General features: G+C 33.8%; 3 protein-coding genes across 3 annotated transcripts in view; 1 reads left to right on the forward strand and 2 right to left on the reverse strand.

Moving 5' to 3' along the window:
* The window catches only part of LOC134237266 (catalase-like), a gene marked incomplete at its 3' end in the record, with an annotated part of 18,123 nt that extends 17,114 nt beyond the window's left edge, over positions 1-1,009 (reverse strand). Inside the window, exon 1 of the mRNA XM_062719367.1 lies at positions 763-1,009. The remainder of the gene's footprint in view (positions 1-762) is intronic.
* The window catches only part of LOC134237265 (tryptophan 5-hydroxylase 1-like), a 17,448-nt gene extending 4,596 nt beyond the window's left edge, over positions 1-12,852 (forward strand). The window contains 12 exon segments of the mRNA XM_062719366.1: positions 1,446-1,565; positions 1,816-2,020; positions 2,524-2,630; positions 2,730-2,797; positions 3,721-3,771; positions 4,768-4,866; positions 7,042-7,088; positions 10,996-11,131; positions 11,393-11,519; positions 11,625-11,720; positions 12,099-12,232; positions 12,326-12,852. Coding sequence (XP_062575350.1) covers positions 1,446-1,565; positions 1,816-2,020; positions 2,524-2,630; positions 2,730-2,797; positions 3,721-3,771; positions 4,768-4,866; positions 7,042-7,088; positions 10,996-11,131; positions 11,393-11,519; positions 11,625-11,720; positions 12,099-12,232; positions 12,326-12,539 — 1,404 coding nt within the window. The 3' untranslated portion in view covers positions 12,540-12,852.
* A 7,102-nt stretch (positions 12,853-19,954) lies between these two features.
* On the reverse strand, positions 19,955-24,562 carry LOC134237267 (large ribosomal subunit protein uL23m-like). The gene is made up of 5 exons (XM_062719368.1): positions 24,429-24,562; positions 23,262-23,414; positions 22,723-22,805; positions 21,698-21,792; positions 19,955-20,382 (listed from the first exon to the last, which is right to left on the reverse strand). Exons 1-5 carry the CDS (start codon positions 24,476-24,478, stop codon positions 20,236-20,238), a joined length of 528 nt encoding a protein of 175 aa, XP_062575352.1. The 5' UTR covers positions 24,479-24,562; the 3' UTR covers positions 19,955-20,235.
* Between the last annotated feature and the right edge of the window lie 2,468 nt (positions 24,563-27,030).

Consider the following 27,030-nt stretch of genomic DNA (forward strand, 5'->3'; position numbering starts at 1 on the left):
CAATGCATAGATTTTGTCCTATCTAATGAAGCTTACAGGGAATATGGCACCAAAAGGGAGTTGGGGAGCGTTTGGGGAACATCTGTAACGGTCCCCGTTACAATTAGCACTAGTTATTGGTACGGTTTGTGTTACCTGTAGTAATTATTGGGACGGGTTGGGCTACCTGTGGTAATTATTGGTACGGTTTGTGCTATATACTTGACATGTGGTAATTATTGGTACGGTTTGTGCTACCCGTGGTAAATATTGGTACGGTTAGTGCTACCCGTGGTAATTATTGGTACGGTTTGTTCTACCTTTAGTAATTATTGGTTCAATCAGAGCGTTATAATCAGTACCGATGTCCCGGAGTTAACTTACATTTCACATCTCCGATTAATTAGCATCATCCACATATGATCATGAACTGCGTAAATTTTGTTTGATGTAAAGCTTACTCTAGCAGGTTTCAGAAAATAAATTTTATTAAAATATAAGACTCATTATAAACTTCATCCACATTGTACCTGCATTTTTTGACAACTTTATCATTTGAGGTAATTATCAAATACCTGCATCTCCCACAATATGTCAGCTCGACGCGATAACCCCCAGCCGTACATCTTTTTTATAATTTTTTTTAATGGATTGTAAATTGGCATTTGAAAATTCAACCTTTGTATTATAAAAACTCTTAAAGTATTTTTATAATTCAATAACGTTAACATATTTTAAGTCGAAAGTTTCTTTTTTTAAAAAGATATTTCAAAACGCCCTTACCTGTTCTGTTTTGAGCGCTTGTAATCAAATGACAAGCGAAGTTTGCAGTGTTTGACACAATACGGACGTTCCTCTTACTAGGTGAAACAACAAACTGACGGCAGTTCACTTTTGTCGAATTCTTGAATCAGACCGTAAACTGGGAGCGAGACTTCTACTTATCTATGTCTACATGTATCTATATATATACATAATGTGTATATCATAATTTACAACGTTTAAGATAGCAATATCCTTGATTTATTTTAAAGTTCCTACAGAGTGTTTTGTTTACGTACATCAGTACCAAACTGACGATTTCTGAGTGATTTAGGGAAATGAGTTATTGATAGTGTGTGTTGTATCATCTTGTTTATCATATAATTGTCACACTGAACATTACGAGTCATTTTCCCCCAACGTCTTGATCAAATTTGACTTAAATATAAGTTCTTTTAAAATGTACCTCGTTGACTTTTAAATGAAAATTTCATACATAATATTGCAAAATAAGTACATGATGTTCAAATGATGTAATGATTAATCTCTATCTACTTAAAAATTATCTTGAATTCACCACATTGCCCACGCAAATCAGCCTGATTCTCTTTCTAATTTTGAATCAATCCCTTTAATTTTTTTTCACTTTTACTTTGACCACATTGTGACCTTGACCTGACTCGTTAACCTTTTTTGTTTTACAGGAGAACCTGAAGCAGTTGGACGGAATTTTTAGTCCTTCCGGAATCGGAAAGACCACTTCCGTTGTGTTTACGCTTCAGAATAGAGTGGGGAACCTGGCAAACGCTCTCAAAATATTCCAGGTGAAAACTCCTCAAACACTATGTTTGTCATCCTCTAAAGCTACATATAGGACTGTGTTTTATCTAGATGCAAAAGAGCAAATAAACATATACAATCTAAAATATTTAAATGAGGTTTAGATACCGAAAAAAGAGGAGTTTGTATTCTTCTTTTAGATAAGTGCTTTATACTGATGTTCAGGATATTGTTATTCAAGCAAACTAATTAGTGTAAATTACTGGCGAGGAAATCATGCCTGTTTATTTGTAGGACAACCACATTAACGTGGTACATATAGAATCTCGGAAATCCCAGAAGAACGAATCGGAAGCGGAAATTTACGTGGAGCTGGAGACGGACAACATCCGGTTACAGGAGCTTATCAAACGTCTGAAGAAACAGGTGGCCGGGATCTCCTATAACGACATTCCCGTCCCGCCGTCCCCCGCCACAGCCGCTAGGGTACCAGCCACAGGTAAGATAAAACAGGTGGCCGGGATCTCCTATAACGACATTCCCGTCCCGCCGTCCCCCGCCACCGCCGCTAGGGTACCTGCCACAGGTAAGATAAAACAGGTAGATCCACTCAGGTAAGATATATGACAGGTAGATTTACTCATGTAAGTTAAAAAACCAAAGGTAGCTGGGTCACCGTCATTCAGGTTTAGCCACAGCTATTCTACCTTCAGCAGTTGAGTTAGGTTTACATAGTTCTTCTTTCCACTGGTAAGTCATATGCCATGGATCCAAATTCTCTGTACAGATAAATCATTACACAAACTTCCTGTTGTTTATTTTTTTCTTATTTTGGTTATAACCAATGTGTTTGCTGGTGACTGTTCCCTCTAGTTAAACTATTCCCAAAAAGCTTTTATAACTAACTTGATTCCATTGAAATATGATAATAAAAAATACATCATATTGCTACATATATTGTATCTCTTCTATTCGAATAACCTAATCAAATTATTTCTAAAGCGGAAGCTTTAGCCAGTGCGCCATGGTTCCCAAGGAAGATGTCAGACCTGGACAAAGCTGCCAATCGTGTGCTTATGTACGGCTCTGAGTTAGACGCCGATCATCCAGTAAGGCAACAAAACTTAAACTGTGTTCTGATTCTCATGTTCAATGTATAGCTTTAAATAATACGATTAAAAAACATTACATTTTTAAATTTACGATAGGGATTCAAAGACAAGATTTACCGTCAAAGAAGGAAGATTTTCGCTGATATTGCAATGGCCTATAAACAGTGAGTATATGATGAATAATACGGTGGCCATTTTTCGTCTGACGTCATATATTGTCGTCTGCTGATGACAGAACACTTCCACATGACAAAGCGTCTATCTTCACCTTTTGTCTGTAGTCTTTGAAATGCTAAGACCCCCTAATTGTATCTTTAATGCAGATATCAGAATGTGGAATTGATTCTTTTTGATTTCTGTATACAATAATTTTGGGGGGATTGAGGTTCTGCGAAGCAGGCGGACGGTCGATACAGGGTGCCCGAGCACGCAGTAGTCCTGTTCGTGGCTAGGTTAATACCCTGCTAAATACTTATGTTTATTTATTGTCTATAATAAGATTGGCCGCTATGGTGGACGTGCTGTTACACCAGAAAAAACGCACTCTGTTATGCAAAACAACAAGATTCACAACTCAAATAGTTCAAATGTTACTTTCATTATTTCCTTTGACATTAAATGAATCCTTTCATGAATGAATTGCGTTCTTGTCCTTGAATCTTCAGTAAGATTTGCCGAGCCTGCAGTTGTCTCTGATTGCATATCTTACTGGTATCTAGATTAATGACGATACTAGGAGTCATTGTTTTATAGGTTATCTGAACACAATATGCAAACATCAGCATATTGCATACAGATTGGGAATTAGTCAACGAAATTATTAAAAAAAAATGTGTTTCTTATAATTCACTCATTTTTTACCGACTGTACGTGTATTTCTTCTTTTGATTCATATATACATAAAGTATTACATTCGAAATAGGCACAATTGCATGAATAAACTGATATTTGTAAGAAAACAAGTTTAAATGTACAGCGTCTGTAAATTCTGCTTTTTACAATTATCTTGAAATAACCTTTTACATAAATATGTCTGAACATATTCTACAGATTAATTTCTAACATTAGACTCCGATTCCTTTTCTAGTGGACAGCCCATTCCTCGAGTGGACTACACTCGGGAGGAAATCGACACCTGGTGAGTACACGTAGAAAGCGGCTAGAAACGTCACAAAATCTGATAATGCAACACCAATATAAATATTTTTACACAATGTTTTTTTAATCTTTTTCGGAACAAAATCGTATCATCATGCAGTTCTGTATTTACAATCTTTTGAGTGTATAACTGTAAAAAAAGATAAATTACTGAACAAACCTGAATAGAACGAACAACAATTTATTTCTCAAAGATTATAACTTAGGAATGAAATATATGGAGATAACGAACAGTATTCAAGTCCATAAAACAATACAAAACAGGATCAGAGCAAACATGGACCTCCAAAACATCAGAGGTGGGTTCAGGTGCCATGGAGGAGAAGAGTGAGCATCCCCTGCTGACCGGTCACACCCGCCGTCTACTCCTAGTCATATGATATGAAAATAACGAAAAAATCCGTCGTCAATTCAGTTTTTAGATAATGAACTAACAATTAGTATGAAAAACGTCAGTCAGCAATGATAAATTGTATTTGCTAACAAGGTCATTGTATCGACCGTAGAACTTATTAAATGATGACTTTAAACGAGACTGCTGATATTCTTGTTTAATCAGCTTGTTTGTCAACAATGTACCTCGTTTAAGAGATTGTTCATACATAGAGCTATGCGTATCGGATCAACTGAGATACATAAACTCCGTAAAATCCGTATGCAGGCGATGAAGGTATATTGAAGTAATCACGTTTATCATAGATCGGTTGTTAGATTACCATTTACGTCTTTTTCAAGTAAAATATCCATATATGAAACAGATATGTCAGACTCTCTGGTATCCTTTGTCTTTACAAAGTATATACTCCTACATAGTAGGGTTAAAGGTAGGCAGAGTCATTACCCCTCAGAACCCCTTCACATCCCTTAAATGTCTTTCTAAGAAGGATTTCCTCATCGTATGTTGTAATGCATTGCATCCCCATTGAAGATGGGAGCCAGTTGATGAATGAATATTGAAATATTTCCATTTATTTAGGGGTGTCGTTTTTCGAGAGTTGAACAAACTGTATCCCTCTCACGCCTGCCGGGAGTACCTGAGGAACCTCCCCCTACTGATCGACCACTGCGGTTACAGGTAAGTCTGAAACACCTGAATGAAAGAAGTACCTGAGGAACACCCCCTTTACTGATCGAACACTGCGGTTACAGGTAAGTTTAAAACACATGAATTAGAGGAGTATTTAACCCCCCCCCCCACCACCACCATCACCACCACACACATGCACACACAGACCGACCACTGCGGTAACAGGTAAGTTTAAAACACCTAAATTAGAGGCGTACTGCATTTTAAGAATCTTCTTATTAATATATTAAACCATCCAAAAAATATTGCAAATTTACAAAAGCTGTTCATCAAACACTAAAACTCAAAGAAATACAGTTGTATAAGCATTTTGCTTTCGGATTTTAAGATGATCCGAGTCATCAAAATTAGGGACGGTATGACAAAACTTACAGCGCTACGAATATATGAACTCCAAATTGTGTTCCTGTCTTTTACGGGTTGCCCGTACTGTACCTAACATTCAGCAAGGTACTTGTATACCATATTTATGGTTAAATTATATGTTAGTTTTTATGCACATTTATGTCAAAATTCATTTTTTTTTAAACGACAGTGTAATTTTTGTATGACCAAATCATTCTCTGTTTTCTTGATGTTCAGCAGGTAAACTGAAAGTAAATTCAGATACGACAAATATTAAGACAGCATTGAAAATTTTATGATAAAACACCATGAAAACAATATTTAATTAACGTTTCAAGGTTAAAACAACTTAAGGGTTTGCTAAATGTCAAATAAATAATTTTTACAATAGCTCCAAAACTGTGGATCATAAAGTAAAATCTTTTACAATTTATAAATAAATCATTGATTAACAGATAGAACGTATCACTTGATAACAAATATTTAGAAACAGATATTTATCGAAAAAATGCTCAAAAAATATATTTTTATAAAATATGTGTTTTGTAGTGATACTTTTTGTGGTTTATCTATAAAAGTTTTGACTTTATACCTCACAACGTTTTGAAGCTATTGTTAAAAAATAAAGTTTGGACATCTTGACCTTTGAAATATTCTGAGATTGCAAGACAACTACCTGACAATAATACTGAAGGGTAAATATTTTTATCTCATAAGTTTTTTTCCCAAAAGCCCGAAAAACGTGTATGTACTTAGGAAAATAAAAACCTTTTGATATAAACACTGATGTCATGCTTCGCTAACCTTTGTCACGTGCAGAGTACAAATTTTGAATGTTAAATTTTTATCGGAAACACTTATTTGCCCAAGTTTTACGCTTCACTGATTATTGTCACGTGCAGAAATTCCGATCAGAGCTCCCCTTGGTATTTCCAGATTAATATTAATTGTCAAAATATTCACAATAAAAGTGCAAATCATCAAGGCTTGTTTTTATATCATAAATTCTGATTTATAAATATGTAGATCACCATGTGAATGCAGAAACAACCTTTATTATTTCTTTGTATAGTTAGAAAACCTTTTTCTAACCATGACTCAACATGTTGTATGAATTTTAGTCTCAGTATCTAGTTTTATATTACAAAGATACAGAAATTTTGTCATTCTATACATTGCATATGTTACAGTTTAATATGAGCTTGATTTAATTGTACAGTTTGTTGTCAGTTTATTATGTACTGATGGTTTTACCAACTCCCGTATCTTCTTGCTTTTATTCAAAGTTGTTGAATGTGCATGTGTGTTTTGTAGGGCTGGGCAAAAATATTGATATTTCAATATATTGCAATGCAGTGACAAAAAATATTGTATTGCAATACGATTTTGTAATATCGATATATTGGCAATATACATAGATTAAGGAATTTTGTCATTAAATATAAAAATGGACTTATAAAAGTTTGTTATTAAGCCAAACAGTAAGTCAGAAGTTGTTTTGTGGTAAAATTTCAGAGCATAACTTAAATGAAATCAACAAGATTTTTTTCCGTGTTGGTTACTTATCATAGTTGTGTACATTCTGCATATAAATTAAAGTAAATATAGTAAGAAAATGCCATTTTTATTACATTGAAAATATTGCAATACATATCGCAATACAATTAAAAATATCGCAATATATCGCAATACGAATTGTGTGTTTTGAAAGGTAGGTGTGTATGCGTGTGACAATAAAACCTACAAATGATATAGCTTAAGTTGAATTATATTACAAGTATCTGCCCTGAAGTTTTGTTTCTTCTCTTGTTTTTGTAGAGATGATAATGTACCTCAACTACAGGATGTCTCGGACTTCCTTAAAGGTAACCCTTGTCATTAAAAATAAAAGGTAAACCTTGTAAATTAAAAAGCGCTCGTGTTCGTAAATTGTAAAGGAATTCAAAACAAGTGCAAGAGATATAGATATAGAAACAGTTAAAATGTTCTGTATTTAAGTCTGCATCGTCCTGTGCAGTATAACATGAATTTCCTGTGTCAAACACGACACAAACGAATTCGTGGAAATGTTCCCGACAGATCATTTGTTTTATTATTTAAAGTTCATGTTAGGTATTACCGGTATTTGAACTGAATTGGATGATTTTTCATCAATTAACCATTATCTGTTACAAAACATTTCATTTTTAGCAAATAGAAAAAAAGCTTAATTAGATGTAATTTTTGATTGTTTAAGCAGCAATATTTTATTTTAGAAGAAAAAAAAATTAATTATAGTTTTAATTGAAAATTATCAGTTCTCACACAACATGTTTATGATTTAATGGGTATTGAAGGTGTAAACGTTTTTATTCACTACAATGTACCATTTCTTGATATTTTCATTAGAGTCAGGAAAGTTGCTATTACATTTCCAAGCTAACTCTAATAAATATTTAAGTTTGATAATAATCTTTATTTCATGTTAATTATGCTTGCTCTGCAAAAAAGTATAAGTGTCATCAAAGAAAGTTATTCAAAAGCAAACAAGAATGTAGCCCAGTACAAATGTAATATTTTACATGAATGGATTTCAATTCATATTGAGTGGTTACTTCACACTGTCAAAGTTTGGAGTTGTCTTCCGTTAATTAGGTACAGTAGTTCAAAAACACACAACTTGTGCTCATTAGTTTGGACAGTTTCGATTTAAACCGGCGATTACACAGTCGGTAACAAAGTATGACAAGTATTAAAGGCATGTTTTATATTTATCAGTTTTAGATCATTTTGTCATATTGTTTTGTGCAAATTCTCATCCGTGCAAAGACGAAAACACTTGCTGTGGCCCTCAACTCGACATTTTGATATATCGACGACATATTGTCAATTAACAATGATAATTTCAATTCCTATGTCGATGCAATATATCCTGGTGAGCTTGAGTTAAAAGATGCTACAGAGTCTGACACATATGTTTCCTATTTGGTTATTTTACTAAAAAAAAGACTTTGATGGCAATGTAACAACCAAGCTCTATGATAAATCTAAAACACTTTCCTGTCGTCCAACTTCTCTTACTTATACAGCACTATACCTTCATCTCCTGTATACGGAGTTTATATATCTTAGTTGATTCAATACATAAGAGTATGCTCTACGTATGAACATTTCTAAAAAAAATGGTAGGTTATTGACAAACAAGTTGATGAAACAAGAATATCAACAGTCTCGGTGAAAGTCATCATTTCGTAAGTTCTATGGTCGATACAATTACCTTGCAGCAAATCCATTTATCATTGAGTCAAATGCTGACTGACGTTTTTCATACTGATTGTTAGGCAATTATTGAAACACTGAATTGACGACGGATTTTTCCGTTATTTTCCGATCATGAAAAGGAGCACACGGCGGGCGTGACCGGTCGGCAGGGGATGCTCACTCCTCCATGGCACCTGATCCCACCTCTAATGTTTTAGAGGTTCGTGTTTGCTCTGCTCCTGTTTAGTATTGTTTTATAGACTTTTGATCTTGAATACTATTCGTAACTCCATATGTTTTATTTTAATGTTTATTGAGAAATTTAGTTTGTGAAGTCATTTAACAATATCTTTAAAATTGATGTTGGACTGTTTGATAAGAGATTTGATCTGTCTTTTAGATGATGAACCGCTATGATTTTCCTTATATCTCGTTTCATTTATTTGTATTTGTTGGAGTTAAAAAAATCATATAACGACTGTGCTCTCAAGTAACGTGTATTTACCGAACTCGCGAATAAGACTGTTGCAACTCTCATTCACTCGTCGTCAGTTATACTCTGTGGTGTCTAGGAAAGCAATGACCTTTGCTTGTCTTGGGCCAGTCATTCTAGCGATCCAAAGAGTACTGCATAGTTCTTTTCCCTCTCTCCACTGTAGTTTTCCATTTTGCTCTTGGTCTTCCTCTCTTTCTCTTTTAATCTGGAGTCCAATGGTGGAGTGCCGTTCTTGTGGTTGATCGGGGCTCCCTCCGAAGGTCATACCTTATCCATCTCTATAGCCTGCTTGTTATGATGTCCTTCTGTCAATATCACCAGTCTTCATTGGAGATCTCTTCTGACCAGAATATTCAGAGGGTTTTACGAAGACATATGATGTGGAATGAGAGTGACTTGTTAAAGTGGATTTCTGTCATTCTCCAACATTCAGATCCACATATACGGAAATGTAGATATGTCGAAGCTCTCATATAACGTTAGCTTGATGTTGGTGTATTTTGGTATATCTTGTTGATGCACCTGAAAACACTCATGGCCTTTCCTAGTATGTCCAGAGGTTGATGCTTCCAAGATTAAGCAATCTGTCTGATGACGTTCATTTCCTTTAATCTTCAGAAGAGTACACGTATGAACAGTAAGTGCATTTTTCTGTCTTTTTGGTGATGATTTTTATTTTTATCTATACCTGTCCTTCCATACTGTTTATTCTACAAAACCCACACTCTTCATTTTTAAGAAAAGGGTGTAGTGAAATCTTCTTAGAGTATCTTTTGTTTTCCTTTACATGTTCTTGAGCTTAAGTTGTTGTGGTTTTAAAGGCTTTTAATCAAAAGTATCGGCTTAGATTAAATGCCACAGTGTCGTAGGATGTTTCTTAGGCTGTGTTAATCTGTGTGTGCTGCCGAATGCCTTCTCAATGTCTAAAATTCACAGACAGTTGTAGCTGCTACTCTGTGACACTGACCCATGATGTTGCGGAGTGTAAAATTCTTATCAGAACAACCTCGTCCCTCTCTTATTCCAGCTTGTTTTTCCACAATAACTTGTCCTAGTTTTTGCTTCCGTTGTTGTTGTGTTTTCTTAAGGAATAACTGTCGTATTTTTCGATTTCATGAAGTGATCAATCGATTGGCTTGCGTGATAATTTGCATAAACGCCGAAGGCGTTTATGCATAAAATTATCACGCAAGCCAATCGATTGATCATCTTCATGAAATTGAAAAATCTGACAATTATTCCTTATATTTACATGCTTTGATTCCGCCAATCCACGTGCTCCAAGCACTGCTTCTGTCTAGCTGTTTGTTCAGCCCTGCACGTGGTTTTTTTGGAACCGCGCCAATTCATTGATGGGGAAATAAAGTACATTTACAACTGGTAACTTTATCTCGGACAAAGACATTGGAAATGTAAATATTTCTCTATAAACTGTTCAATATTACGTTACATGGACGAATACTAGTAATATATCTACACTTCGTTTATCCTCATGTTTCACTCCAACTTCGACCCCTTCTCTCTTTTAGAACATAGGTTACCAGATGCCACCAATAAGCAACAAATATCTTTTTGTATTGATTACTGGGTTTTTCAATACAGTTCGTAATCTCCATATATTTTACTGATACATCCAATTCAGCCACTGCTGCTAGCTGTTCAATAGCCTCATTTGTGTCGAAAATCTGGTGTTTAAATATTTCATATGTATTTTAAAGGTGCATAGACATAGATTAGAAGTTAATATTTTCTGTATAATATCAGGACTTATATATTGTAATAGCATTTCACACGACAATAAAAAAAACCCCATTTAATCTAAAAGTTATTAAAGCTTAATTTTTTTGGACGGGTTTGATTGACACATCCTTGCATTCTCATAAATTTTAATTCTTTTCTAAAAGTGGCAATCTTATTCTTTATTAATGAAAGATATTAAAACTATAACAAGAAATTTCCAAATTCAGGTTTAACAAGTCCAACAAGTCATACGTTACACTCATACCCAGTCAATAACCGTATTGTACTTGTTGCAGAGAGAACCGGTTTCCAGCTTCGTCCAGTGGCAGGATACCTCTCATCACGTGACTTTTTGGCGGGTCTAGCTTTTCGCGTGTTTCACTGTACACAATACATTCGTCATAGTTCGGATCCTTTCTACACTCCAGAGCCGTGAGTTATTGAATATTATTAAGGATTGTTTAACTTGTGCTAATGCATGTATATCAAGTTCTCTCGAACTGATACTAGTGTGTATTTTATTTGATCACAGCAACAATTTCATTTATGGAAATACAATACTGATTCAGTTACACGCGCTCTGTGAAGTTGATGTTAAGAAATGTTTGACAATATTTATATAGTTTATTGAGAGCAAACACAAACTATCATTAAGTCGAATTGCAGAAGTAGGTGAGTCCTATATTTTTTTAGTGACTGCTGCCATGAGTTGTTGGGACATATGCCACTTTTGGCGGATCCAAGTTTTGCACAGTTTTCACAGGAACTTGGATTGGCATCCCTTGGTGCTTCTGACGAGGAAGTTCAGAAACTGGCAACGGTATCTTGCTAAACTTATCTTTTTTTTATAAGAGCTTATTCTTAAATATCAGATTGGCATATTTACGGGTGATATGATCCTTTTATTCGATTCTTTTAATTACAGTGCTATTTCTTTACTGTGGAATTTGGCTTATGTAAACAGGACGGACATCTTCGGGCTTACGGCGCTGGTCTCCTGTCATCAATAGGAGAACTAAGCGTATGTTTTATATAGCAGGATTTCTTAAGGAGTTTTGCACCTCAGATATTTGTAGTGGAACGGGGGGAGGGGGTGGTCTTAGTCGTAAGATTCTTTGTGAAAAGGGCTACAAATATGTTTAGTAATAACAAAATATTTCTACTGGGTATTACTGGATACTAGTATTATTAAGCTTTCGTATTGTAAATAGAATTCAAGATGCTGAATCTCTTTTGCTACTTGTTGGCTAATTATACCTTAATTATCCCTTAGTCACGCATTTATATCGGTTGATTTTTAAAAATAATAAATAAATCTGTTTTAAAAATACTGTTATCATATCTACTTGAAGTTTCACTTTTTTAAAGGATAGGTCCATGTTTTGTTTTTATTTTGTAGCATGCTTTGACAGAGAAAGCCCGGAAGATTCCCTTTGAGCCGATGCGCACTTGTCGCCAGGAGTGTCTCATCACTACTTTCCAAGATGTCTACTTCTTCACGGAGTCATTTGAGGAGGCAAAGGAAAGGATGAGGTATAACCAACAATTATTGAAATAAATACAATTACAGTACCTTAGTAAATAAACTGTTATCTTTAAAATTTATATCTTCACTGTCATTCACAGACAATTTGCCTGCACCATTAAAAGACCTTTTGCAGTACGCTACAACCCGTACACACAAACTGTTGACGTCTTAAACAACACGCGTTGTATTGCGTACGCCGTAAGCGATCTACGTGGTGATCTGTGTATCGTTAGTGACGCATTGCGTCGTCTGCAACAACTGGAGTTTCAGAAAGAAGACGAGGAACGGATGGAGCCCTCCACCCCGAGATAACAGCGCTCAACTCCAGTGTAGAGGTCTTAATGCTATAAATCATTATTCTTTGCAGCTAATGGTTAGGAGTAGTATGACTTTACAATGTATATAGTGTATTTATTAATATTAGTACGAGTTTTCCTCTACATATAAGTCGGTCACTTAGGATATCATTGTATGGCATAAAATTTGGTGAAAATATCTGAAAATCTTAGTAGCCTAGATTTTTTTTATTTCATGCAATTCGCTAATTGAAAAAGATAATCATTTTTTTTTAAAAAAATAATGCTTTATACATTAACAAAACTCAAGTTTGAGTCAAACTGTGAATCTTGTATTAGTGTTACCAGGTACATTAAAAACTATTACAGATTTCAGTCGCTCCCAAGCTCCATATGACACCCCGATCATGTAATATTAATGTGACTTTTACCTGCATCCTCTGGAGACTATGAAAACGGAAACTGAACATAAAAAGGCTCTACCAAGTTGTGGGCTATAGTTTTGTGAAAATTTGAGTATTGCTGTGCTATTTTTAAACAAAAAAGCAATATCTTTATGCTGTTATTGTAAAACAATAGGAAGTTTTTCAACAATCTGTATGAAAATATTGAATATTTTAAGCATTGCCTGCTACAAAGAGTTTACAAAACGACGATAATTCCAACTACCATTCTTTGTGCAGTATTATTTTTTTTTTAATTTGATGTTTACTTTCCTTTTAAAGAAAAAAAAAAAACATCTCAATATATTTTTCTTGTCAATTCTTCCTCTTCTTAATGTTGTATGTGTCGATTAAAAGTGAATAAGATCCAGAAAAAGGTGTGATAAATAAGACAAATATTAATACAATGTTAAAATTAAAAGTCAAGCACATTTTGCTATATTAATAGATTAAATTATGCTATTTGCTTGTTGTGTTTTATTGCTGGACAATAAATAATGGAAAATGTTAATTTTTCAAGTATATCTTGGTTTTCATTTTCAAGGAATAGTGTTTTCTTTCATTGTTCCCCAAACACAGAATTTGGGGAAAAAAATTGGAAAACAAAGGATACTTTTCAGAGTTCAGTAAATGTTCTACAAAGCCTTGATCTTTCTCGTCGCAAAATATTATAACTGCTACGATGGAGAAAATTAAAACGCACTGTTTAACAATTCTTAAAGTTTCCTATAACAAATGCGAATTCTTAACAAAATAAACCAAACAAAACTAGAGGTATACTGTGAGCAATGAGCGGACTTGTATTCATGGTCCGGAAAAATCCTGATTGACAATATTTATGTTGTTTTTAGAGATCAGGACTAGCAGTAAATTACTGAAATTTACAAGGGTACTAATCGACATTTAGATATATATCGACAACTTATTCTCAATTTAACAATTAATGGTAATTTTATTTTTATTTCGATACGATACATCCTGGTGAGCTTTAGATAAAATGTACCATAGAGTCTGACACATCTGCTTCACATTAAGAAATATTACGTGATAAATACTTTTATGGTGATTTAACTATCAAGCTCTATGATAAACGTGATGACTTTAACTTTTCTATCGTCAACTTCCCTTATTTATGCAGCAATACACCTTCATCGCCTCGATCATACGGAGTTTACATCTCTCAAATGATTCGATCTCTGCGTATGAACAATTTCTAAAACAAGAAAATTATTGACAATAAACAAGTTGATGAAACAAGAATTTCAGCAGTCTCGTTTAAATTCATCATTTCTTAAGTTCTATGGTCGATACAATGACCTTGTCAACAAATAATTTATCATTGAGTCAAATGTTGACTGACGTTTTTCATACTACATGTAGTTATGAGTCCATTTTTATACACTAAATTGGAGACAGATTTTTTTCGTTTTTTGACAAGGGATGCCTACTCCTCCATGGCACCTGATTCCTTTTCTGATGTTTGGAGGTCCTTGTTTGCTCTGCTCCTATTTTGTATTGTTTTATTGACTTGTGATCTTGAATGATATTCGTTATCTCTGCATGTTCCATCAGAAAATCCGTCATCGATTCAATGTGTAAATAATGACCTTACAATTAGACTAAGTTTAAAAAACGCTTTAGTTAGCATTTTACTCAACTAAGGATATTTTTTGGCTGACAAAGGCATTGTAATTCTATTGAAACAAGAATATCACCAGTCTCTGAAGTCATCATTTCGTAAGTTCCATGGTCGATTCAAAATCCTTGTTGGAAAATACAAATTATCATCGAGTGATTCGAGTCAAATGCTGACTGACATTTTTCACACTGATTATTAGACCATTATTTACACACTGAATATATGCGACAACTTTTCCCGTTATAACTTATTTCTCTATCATGACAAGGAGCACACGGTCGGTGTGACCGGTCGGTAGGATGATTTGGAGGTCCTTGTTTGCTCTGATCCAAATTTGAATTGTTTCATTGACTTTTGAGCTTGAATACTTTTCATTATCTCCATATATTTTATCAACAATAGAATTTACGAAATTATGACTTTGAATGGGACTGTTGACATTCTTGTTTCATATCAACTTGTTTGTCAATAACTTTCCTCATTTTAGAAATTATCTCTATTTTGAGTATGCTTTTGCATATCAAATTAACTAGGAGAGATAAAAACCCCGTTTGTAGGTAATAAGGGTTTAATGTCATCAGGTTTTAATAAAGATTTTTTTGTTTGTTACATTAATAAAACAAATGAGCCAGGCTCTGTGGTATCTTTTATTTCAAGCTCACTGGGGTATATCGATCGTGTCGAAATATGAATAGAAATAACTATCGTTAATTGATGATACGTCCTCTATATATCTAAATGTCGAGTTGAAACCATACCATGTATACAAAAGGTGTATTTTTTCTGTTCAGGTATGAGATTTTGTACAAATTCTTCATGCGATTACAAAAATGGGACTGCTTACAACGTGGGGCAACTACTACCCGTGGTACAAACAGATTGTTGAACGACCTTATCTTTACAATCTGTAACGAAGCTCCCTCTTTTATATCTTTTTTATTTTGTTCAATTTTATTGAAATTTTGTGATTTCAACTTTTCCAAAGGTTCCTTCGAATGTTTGAGTATCCACCTCTGTTTTTAACCACTCCTCAAATATATTGTTGTACAGTACTCCCGAAGTTTCCCCACTGCTATAAATATTTTAGAGAAGAGTAAATAAAGTCTGAGCTTGGTGGTTATGTAGATAAAAAAAATACTGAATCCCGCTATGTATCTTCCTTTGCAAGAAATTTATGAAATTTCGACTCCAATATAGTTATGGTAATCCAAATTCATTTTACTTGTTTGGAATATTACAAATATTCAAACCTGAAGAATTTTCTCCCCAGGAAGGAAGCTATGGGTATAAGTTAAAATCACCACTTGTAGAATTAAATCACAGATCCCCTAAACAAAACTGATATAATGAGCCTTACAAACAATCAAAGTACTGAAAGTACTGAAAAGCGGTTAGCATGCTTTCATCTAATATGTACCGAAAAAGTGCATAAAATGATGATATTTAAGTATGCATATCTTTATCCAATGTCATCAGAGAAGAAAAACCCAGACATTCTGTTTTTGTAATACTTTACTCAATAGTAAAATCAATAACATTCCAAACTGATGTCACAGATGGATGCAATCTAATTAAAATTAGATGTTCCGAATCCGCTACTGCTTCTCAAACATCTAACAACATCCTATTTGGGGTCATGTAAGAGTGAATCTTCGATTAGGCAAAGAAAATGGTTCCTCCGAAATCCTGGCTAATAGTTCAGATGGGTTTCTTGTTTTCACCACCCAACCAAAACACCCGAGGAGTTTTGAAGTAAAAAGATATGCATTGCAAAAGTTGTGTTATGTATGACGTGTGGGGTATCTTGTATAGTTTGTGCTCTTTCGTTTGCATTATTCACGTTTAGATGCCAGACTGCAGAAGATACATGAAATTTATTCCAAAATTACTTTAATTCAACGTAAGACAGTATCAATAATGATGATATGTAGCCGTGGAATTAATTTGAGAACTGTTTACCGAGGCTTGAATCTACATGGCCAAAGTGTTTGTGTTTACTTGTACATGTATTCATAATTGAAAGGTCACTCTGATGTGACCCCAAATGGGATGTTAGATGTTTCAGAAGCGGTAGCGGATTTGGAACATTTAAATAAATTTTAATAAGATTGAAATGCATGTTTCAAAATTTAAACATGAGATTTCTTCAGTTTGAAAGACAGGAAGTGCATTTTTAAAAATTCTCTCTTGATGGCATCCAATTGTTCTCTGGATAAAAAAAAATTATGTTGATGTTGAAAATTTCATTGTCTTTTATTCTCTATTGAATCTGAAATTAGGTAATTGTAAAGCCTACTATAACAAACAACTAAAAAATGACAAGTTAAATTCTTTAGATTAATGGATTTGGAGTAGTGTAGATCTACAGCTGGCTAGTCAGAGAAAAAAGGATGGCTGAGGAGAGACTTTGTAAATGAATTGATATCAGAGAGATTCAGTTGTGTAGGCTCATCGCGGCAATATAATTAACCTGTCAACGAGGGATGCTTACTTTTTCTAGGCAACAGATCCCACCTCTTGAACTTTCAGGAGTCAGCTTTTCTTCTAAAATCGATCATTGATCATTCTGTATTTTGATACAGATACTGAATACTTCCTTTAGTAATATTATAAACTACTACTTCTACGGGAAGACTGGCGAGTAAACAAGATTATCAAGCTTTATGAAATATATTTTATTGACTTTTCAAACAAGTAAATGTTCGAATAAAGTAAATGGTATATGAGAATCATTTGAAAGAAGTCTTGCACAATATAAGGCACAATATCTAGATAAGGACATATAAGGTGTTTTTATCATATACTCTTCATGCAATATTGTTCTCAAATAAAACATGAAAAGGAAAGTTGTGTAATCAATCAATACTAGTATTTAAAAATTCAAATGTACATTAAAAATCAGTGTAACTTAAGAAGTTATCAGTGTCACTTTCTTCAATATGTCGGTTAAACAATATACACTGATTTCTTTTCTATCAATGTGCCTCTAAACACCTGTATTTTAATTTTATTCTTCTCAAACGTTTAAAACAATAATCGACAAATTGGACAAATTCAAATTTTAAAAGTATTTTCACAGCTAATAATACGTTCCCTAGGAATTGATCAAATTTTCAAAACTTATAAATAAGCATTAAGTATAAATTTTAAATTTTTGCTAATTGCCGAAATTTTTCATACCTCATTCTTCTGTGAAAATAATATCGGTTGATTTTTAGAAGAGGATCACAATGCTGATTAAAATTAAAATATATTTCTCCATTTTTTTTTCAAAATTGATTTTACTACTTTAAGTGCTCCATTATTTTTTACAAAACTAATAGTAAGTAATCCCTTATGATCGATTAGATAAATTATCAAAGACGGAGTAGTGAATTTATCCCTGGGAGCAAAGCTTTTATAATCTGTTTATTAGACAGAGAAGAAAAGAGAAGAAAAACAAACGTTTCATAGTGGAGGTAACCCTATTGTTTCCATAAAACGTTACAAAAAGTGTAAAACTTACAGATGCGTTCGGTGTTTTTTATAAAAGCGCTTTTCAGGTATTAACTTAATAAATGGTGTTTCTTAATACTTTGGCGAGGAAAATCAAACTCGATCGAGAGATTTGCTGATGTTTTTGCAGTCTGTAATAACCTCCAACCTGCTGTTTAATAAACTTTCAAAAATAAACTAACAGTTGCCAGAAATCGCGATCGCGCGATACACATGTAATAAGGACCAAATTCTCAGTTCTTAAAAGTAAGTGTAGTAAGTATTGTCAATGCTTTGGTAAATATACTAATAAGAATTCGATATAATCGTTATAATAGCCACTCTTCATACACAGCATATACTTCGTTAGTACGAAGTGATATAGTAGGGGCTGGCTTTAGTCAGACTTCACAGCATATTGTCAATCTCTAACCAGGGGGCGTATTACACCGACAGTATACAAATCATTTGCTGAAGTTACCGTTGTCGATAGGTAGGTCCTTGTGGAAGTTTCCGGTTTTGGTTGCAGAAGGATAAGGTTACGAGCGATAAAGCGATGCCGATAGGTAGCGCCTTATGGAGGTTTCCGGTTGCCGACACATGCCATATAGCGGCTAGCGAAGCTAACCGCTTAAAAATGGTTTCTTCTTTGTTATATGGACCAAGTACATAACACTGATTGTGTCATGTATTTTTTTCATCCGAATCATAATGCCGAAAGATGCATAGTTTTCATGTTGCCTTTCAATCACTTATGTGAGATTCTAACATACATTTAATTGATAGATACATGTATAATCCATTCTGACAAAGAGCCAATGTCGTCTTTTTCATGTCTGGCAAATTGCCTGGTGTAATTTTCCATAGAATTCATAACATTTTCGCAAGTTTGGTCAATAGAAGTCTTATGAATGCTTTATATAACCTGCTTTCAAAACTTTTAACTTGTACACTCATCTAGAAAATTTACATTAGATCGAACATCAGAAGCAGGCCTGGTATTGTGCATGCTTAGATGCATCATCCATGCAAGTTTGGTCAACTTAGGACTTAATTACAGTTACTTAGAATTAAGACATCCACCATAAAGTATAACCTGTTCACACATCAAGAAAATGTAGGACTGGCCCCAGGATCATGAAGCATCTTAAGCTTAAGTCAAAATCTTCATGTTGTACTTAAATATTGTGGAAGTCAAGTGGATCAAAATTAAAATCTGTTTAAATATCGATTCACAGAAGTGCTGTAAATAGCAAGTTTTGAATTTAATTCAGTAATTAATATTTTATTGGCATTTGTTAAATTTGACTTAAGTCTAAGTCTGTTTCATGATCCTGGGGCCAGGTCCAGCATCAAAAGCAAGCCTGGTACTGAGTATCCTTAGATAAAACTTTCATGTTAAGTTTTGACAACATAAGAGTTCAAACTCACTTGGAAATGAGACCTTCACAATAAACTTGAACCTTTTGACTCATCCAGAAATTGTAGGTCAGATGCAGCATCAGGAGCAAGTCTGGTAGTGTGTACCTTTAGATGCATCATCCAAGTAAGTTTGGTCATCATACGGCTCATAGTTACTTGGAACTGAGACTTGCACCTGCTCCAAAAGCATTAACCTGGTCATTCCTTTGCTGAAATTGCAGCATCTGAATCTTGGACTGGAACAATAAAACACATTAGAAGCATCTTCCATGCATCTGTTGTCAATACAGGGCATGAAAATACTTATAAAGAAAACTGCTCCCAAACCCTTACCTGGCATGCCAACACCGGCGGTATCACATAAGCTCCCCCCCAACTTTGTTGAGGTAAGCTAAAAACATAATGACATGCTAAAAGCTACAACATAACCCCTTTGTTTTCATCCACAATAAAGTCTTTTTATCATTATCTTTTATTTTAAAGTTTAATTCAAACAATACATATAAACTACTCTTGAAAAAGATAAAATCAAAGAGTAAACCAGTATTGTTGTGACATGATTTCCATATCAAATGATAGATATAAACATTGTCTAATCAAACTGTACAAAGAGCTGTACAAATTTTATACATATACACTTGTACACACATATCAGAATCCAGTCTCCTCCTATTTATACAACAACACACAATGATAAAGAAGTAAGGGGTTCCCCTAGTGTCAGAGTCTGTGAGTTATTGTATAAAGAAGTCGGGGATTCCTCTAGTGTCAGAGTCTGTGGCATCCTTCAGTTTATGTTTGCTCATTTCCTTCTCCTCTCTGTTAAATTTCTTTGTGTACCCCTCCGTGATCCCAGCAGGAAACTCAAAGGTTGTACCCTCCTACAAAACAACACACAGCGGATTTAAAGGTGTGAGCCTGTCTATATTGATGTTATAGAATACATCAATATCAATACAATTCATGTATTTAAGGAATGAAAGCTATTTCAACTTATGTTACACAAGACAATTTTTCCTCCAGAAAAAAAGATTCAAATTGAGCATACTGTATGTGTATTTAAAATAGCTGGCTTCATATATTAGTGGCTTTGGCACAGAGGAGGATGCGCAAATTCATGAATATTGCTAAGAATTCATTTATAAAATAAATAGAATATGCGACATGAACATGTGTAGCGCAAGTTCATGATTACACAAACAACTCCATATACATTGATTGCGCTAAATTTTGAATAAGTCAAATTTTGTACACATACAGTATTTTGAAAGTAACGTCAAGCTTATAAATATGTTTTTGACGTAACTCATTGTTACGTAAGCAATTTATCTTATACAAAATGGATTAAATCTTTTGTAAACCCAATCGGATGATGTGTTACAACTAAAATTAAATTATATCCTGACATTACTGTTTGTCCTTATAAATTTAGTATTACGTATTGTACTAATGTTATGGTAGATTCCATACTTAACACATGTACTTTATTTATTTTGTGAAATGGCCATTACTAGAGTGATTTTTATGTGACATTTTTATAGATATTTATGTTATTAACTCCCTTTTTCAAGTCTTACTAATATTAATTCTGTTCTTATTTAGTGTATTCATGTAAATGTCTGTCCTAATTACTGTAAAATCACACATTTTCAAGGGGTCAAATTTTTGTGGATTGAGAAAAATATATTGGTTGAACAGGATTTGATTTCGTGGTTGAAAAATATATGTGATATATCATGTGAATTAATTAAGGAATGAATCAAATAGCTACCCATTTTAAAACTGTTCCAACCCCCAGTTTATACCGTATAAAATGGGTAGCTATTAAATTCATTGCTTATAATTTAATTTTCATTCATTTGATGTAAGAAAAAAAGATGATTATTCACACAAAATGACTTGAATGTAACGTCAGGCGGATTGATACATTTTTGACGCAAGTCATCGTGATGTAGGCAACCCATTTTATACGATATAAAGTAAATTTTTTATCCAATCAAATACAGCATTACAACCAGAATTAAATTATTTTATGTGAAAAATTGCATTTCCTGGCGAATATAAATTGGTGGGTCTCTTTATACCTTGAAACCCATGAAAATTATTGATTTCACAGTAATTGATACTTATGTTTCTTGTGTATTAGTAAATTTTCTTTAGTTCAGGCAAGCTAAAAATGGTATACAAGCCACTCACCAGAGTAACATAGGCAAACTTTCTATCAAAGTCGGTTGTTATAAACGTTGACCTCAGCCAAGATTCATCAACGGCTCTCTCCTTGGCATCCTTCCCTACAAAATTAAAGCAATATCTCAGGTAAACATGTTTATAATAATAATCAGCTCTATGTATTTCACTGATTCCAGAATCTACATAAAAACAAAAACATTTTTTAAACCGGTTTCACAATGAAAATGATATCTCAATATTTAAAACAGTTCCTAAAACCAAGCCCAGTAAAAACCTTTTTTTCATTTAAAGCTAAAAGGAACATTTCAATAAAACTAGGATCTTACTAAAGGAGTTTTTAGCACTTCATCAGACTAAAGCCAAGCTTTAACACCAAAAAAATTTGAAAAGAAGTTTTACCTTCAGTAAATAAATAGGAAATCAGCTTTTGGTTAACTCTATTAATCAACAGTTTCTTAACTTTCTAATAAATTCACTCAATAAGATATATTCATGACTCAACAATTCAAGTGCAATCAATTAAGTGCCACTGATTTCAGTTTCTCATTAAACAAGATTCTTGATTTTTTAAATCTTCTAGTCCAACCCAATGCATCTGGAGCCAAAAAACCTAAGTAAACCTTGCATCTAAACAAATTAGCAATTTTAGGGTAAATACATGCTAATAATTCATTTTAAGAAGTGAGTTTTTTTTTTAAATTTAAATAGACCTGTCCTTATATTGTCAAGTACTGTATACAGTGAAACTGATCAAAAGGCATGTAGTCCAAAATTTCTTTAATAACATGCTTAATGCATTTTAATTAAAACTGATTGACTCAACTAAATTTATTTCTTTTTCCTACATTTTGTTTTATCAAAAACTTCACAAACTTTGCTAAAATTTCTCTTTTTTACACCTCAAGCTTAACCAGCTGTTCTCAGGATTCATTAATGTCATTGTTTTAACTCTCAGATCAATCACAGAAAACTTCAAACAAAGAACATCTCTAGGACAGTTAAGATTTGACTTGTCTGTGATATCCCCTTACCCTCTATTGTGTACGTTCTTATCTTCAACACTTTGACTTGATATATCTTCTCCAAGTATTGCTGAATGTCACTTTTTCCCATTCTAGAAAGAAAAAAGAAAAGATAAGTCAGTGTCTAGATTAAGTGTCTAATTAATTCAAACGACATTTTAATATGATATAAACAATAAAGAATTCAACCACTGGCATTACCTATATTTAGTTCTCTTCAAAAGAATTTTAAGGATTATAGACAAGTCCATTATCCACAGATATTAAACATTTACCATTTCATACTTTAATCAGGAATGCTTTTCCTTTATATTTCAATATTGTCTTATTTTGTATGCATAATTCAGAGTGTAAAATGGTATTAAAGTTAGGTAAATAAATAACTAATAAATAGGTACTTTTTTTATTTTATGCAGTGTATTTTGTGACTTTAGATTTGGACTGGCTTATATTACATTCAGTTGGACCTGCTGATCAATTGTCTACTTGTTAGTTTAAATGACTGGTTATCTCTCAAAGATTTTCACAATTCAGAATTTCTGACTTACTCTCTATGAACTTCAAAATGGACTGAGTTTAGAGGTGCCCTGTTTCTTTCATCTCGTAAGATTTTCATCCAGAACTGTGGCAGAAATAGACGAGTTTGTGGGTTTCCAGGGCGATAAACAGGATACTTTGGGGCAGGCCTCTCCCATAGCGGACTAAAAAAACCCATTAATTAATAGTATAATGAGCTATAAACAGTCAAACATTTACAGAAACAGCTAAGATTGCTATATTGAATGGGAAATTTGATATTTTATATCTCCATCATCGGCATGCAGTATAAATTTCCATTATTCAAAATACTTAGAATTGTAAGAATTTAAATATTGAGCCCAGCAGGCAGAAAAAATTGCTGCTCATCACTGCGAGCTCTTAAAACATTGCTGGGGCAAAAAGAAAATTCAAACTTGCATTCTGATAAAAACAACTTTTTTTCCGCAGTTACCCGTGGTCCACTAATCCTTACTGGAATGCATTTTTCCGCAAACTATGTTCTTGCAGTAACAAGAGGTTCCAAGTGAAGAAAGAAAAAACACTCCTTGATTTAAATGGATATTTACTATTTAGCAGATAATAAATAGTAGATTGAACGTTTCTGATCAAATTTGGCTCTGCTCAGATTTCAATGTAGTAATGCAACAAACGTACGATGTCATAACTTACTCTTTATGGAGAGAACGATCATAGGCATTTATGCTTGCTGTTCAATCCATTTCTATGAATAAAATATATATTAAACTAATAACTTACTCGTAGAATATAGCATGTGCAGTTTGAAAATGCTGATTTAAGTTGACTATCGGTGTTTGGCCTTAATCATAGTTAATGTCGCACCATCAACATATTAAAATAAAATGTATAATTCTAATGTAACCTAATTCTAATCTATAAATCTATTGTGTTACGCGTAACGTATTATAAAAAAAAACGCAATTGAAATTATTGATATTTAAGAAAATGATAAAATCAGAGACATAAAAATTCTTAAGTTAAAGAAGTAAACATTTAAAGTCAACTTTCAAACAGGACAGGGGCATTTAACCCCAGCAAGGCCCTGCGCATTCACCAATTTTGATACACCTATGAAAGAAAACATCAATTGCCATTTCCTGTGGTCAACATATATTTTATATAGAAAGTTAGAAACAAGGGTCCTTAAAAATTCTTACATGTTCTTCAAATGTCGAGAAAGAGGTCGCAAATCGGGTCTTTTCCTCATGTCATCACAGTCCTTTTCGCTTTCTGTTGGTATCCAAAAATTATCCTTCACGAGGTTCCGGTTTGCGGTTTCAGGCTAGCTCGTTCTTACACATATTCGTAGAAAAAAATTCTCAGTTGTTTTCAGCTTAATTAGGCTAATATTCAATTCGATGAGTATATACTTATGATAAGCTATCGTATTTTCATGAGGCAAAGTATAAAAATTTGTTTTGTCGAGTGTAATGCGGAAATTAATCGCCATGGAAAGTGAAAGTAAGTTTCAAGTAAGTGGAAATTTTAGTGCGCACCGAGTCAGGTAATATTTTGTCATTCAAGAAGCGTCAAGAGGAAAAAAAAGAAAGTGAGATATTTATTATACCCCTGCTCTGAAGGAGATGAGGTATAATGTATACCCATGTGTTTTTGTCCGTCTGTCCGTACCAATTTTTTGTCATAATTTTCTCAGCCGCTGCTTGAAATTTGAATATATGTCATATGGTAGAATTTATTTAAGCATTGAATTCATATTTTTGGCTGTCTTCGGTCCTATAACACACCTGGCCGTGCCGACAAATTGAATACCGCACGTTAGGCTAGCGCGGTATGATAAATTTGTCGGCACGGCCAGGTGTGTTAAAGGACCGAAGACAGCCAAAAATATGAATTCAATGCTTATATTTACATTCTCTAATTTTTGTTCTTCATAATTGCTTATTTCGTTATCATTTAATGTGAATTTAGCGCCCTTCAAAACTAACGTGGTTAATAGACGTAAGAGCCGTTTGTGACGTCAGATGACGTTAAGTGACGTTGCAAAGTTAAATTACGCAAACAAACATTGCGATTAAAAAAGTGACAAATTAATTCTTAACGCACATTACGCTAATTTCTACGTTAATTTTTCAGGGTTGTAGTTTTTCATTTAATTGAAATAACACAATTTACATTTTGGTGTTTCTGTAGTATTGAAAATGCATATAGTTCCTACTGTGTATTCTAACGCGCGGTGACAAGGTTTCGCGTGTGTTATAGAAATTTGAACGTCCTGGATTTCTAATGGATTTGATAAGGAAAATTATACTGAATGTAAATATTTTTGTTTGAATGTGTTGTTTTAAAGTGAATCTATGTTTATTCACATGATTGTTGATTGATTGATTGATTTAATTAAGCATTGAATTAATATTTTTGGATGTCTTCAGTCCTATAACACACCTGGCCGTGCCGACAAATTGAATACCGCGCGTTAGCGCGGTATGATAATTTGTTGGCACGGTCAGATGTGTTATAATACCGAAGACATCCAAAAATATGAATTCAATGCTTATATTTACATTCTCTAATTTTTGTTCTTCATAATTGCTTATTTCGTTACTCTTTAATGTGAATTTAGCGCCTTTCAAAACTGCCGTGGTCAATAGATGTAAGAGCCGTTTGTGACGTCAAATGACGTTAAATGATGTTGCAAAGTTAACTTACGCAAACAAACATTGCGAGGAAAAAAGTGACAAATTAATTCTTAACGCACGTTACGTTAATTTTTACGTTAATTTTTCAGGGTTATAGTTTTCCATTAAATTGAAGTAAAATATTTTACATTTTGGTGTTCCTAGAGTATTGAAATTGCATATAGTTCCTACTATGTATTCTAACGCGCGGTGACAAGGTTTTGCGTGTGTTATAGTAATTTGAACGTCGTGGATTTCTAATGAATTTCATAAGGAAAATCACACTGAATGTAAATATATGTTATTTAACGTCCCTCTCGATAATTTTTCACTCATATGGAGACGCCACCACTTGCTAATGGAGAGGCTGAGCTACAAATTTTATCTTAAACTCGGCACTTAGGGCCATTCAGCAGTAAGGAATCTTTTAAAGTTTTTCATGCCAGCACCTACTGCGACACGTGACCTCAGTTTATAAGGTCTCTTCCAAAGGACCAAGTCTCGATCCACTTCCCACGATGGGATTTGAACCATCTAACCACTGCATCTTGCACATGAGAGTACATGTATATTCACATCAGTTTGGGGTACAACTGGTGTAACAAGAGAGGGGGAAAATGCAGTTGACCAGAGGTGGATTAGAACCTGGGACCCCTGAATCTCTAATGGGTCCTCTACCAACTGAGCTAGCTGGATCACCTGCTATCAAATGATTGTAAGCCAATGAAGAAAACTTGTCTTTGTTTTCAAAGTTTATTCCAAGTTTACAATTTCTCCGTGATCATATAGGTTTTTAGTTAATAACGGACTTGTAATCAGCATAGACCAATACGTACACTTTGTATACGACTGTTTGTTAGATCCCAAATATATAAGAAGAGCTTAGAACTAAAAGTCCGAAAATTAAGAGTCCAAAATATTTCAAAAGAGTCAAAGAATTTAGAAGTTAGTCTCGAATTTAGAATAGAATAGAATGCCGTTTTCCGGCCAAACAGGGTATTTTGTACTCAGAGGGTATTCATGGTCCCGGATATATAAAAGTACTTTTCATTGGCTGTCTTACCATTGCCCTGCCACCTACTCTTTATCCGTAGGTCTGTCAATTGACCTATGAACCCCAACA

Source organism: Saccostrea cucullata, unplaced genomic scaffold (genome assembly GCF_032062105.1).
Source record: "Saccostrea cucullata isolate Sc308-1 unplaced genomic scaffold, CSIRO_AGI_Scuc_v1 ctg7067, whole genome shotgun sequence".
Classification (NCBI taxonomy): domain Eukaryota; kingdom Metazoa; phylum Mollusca; class Bivalvia; order Ostreida; family Ostreidae; genus Saccostrea; species Saccostrea cuccullata.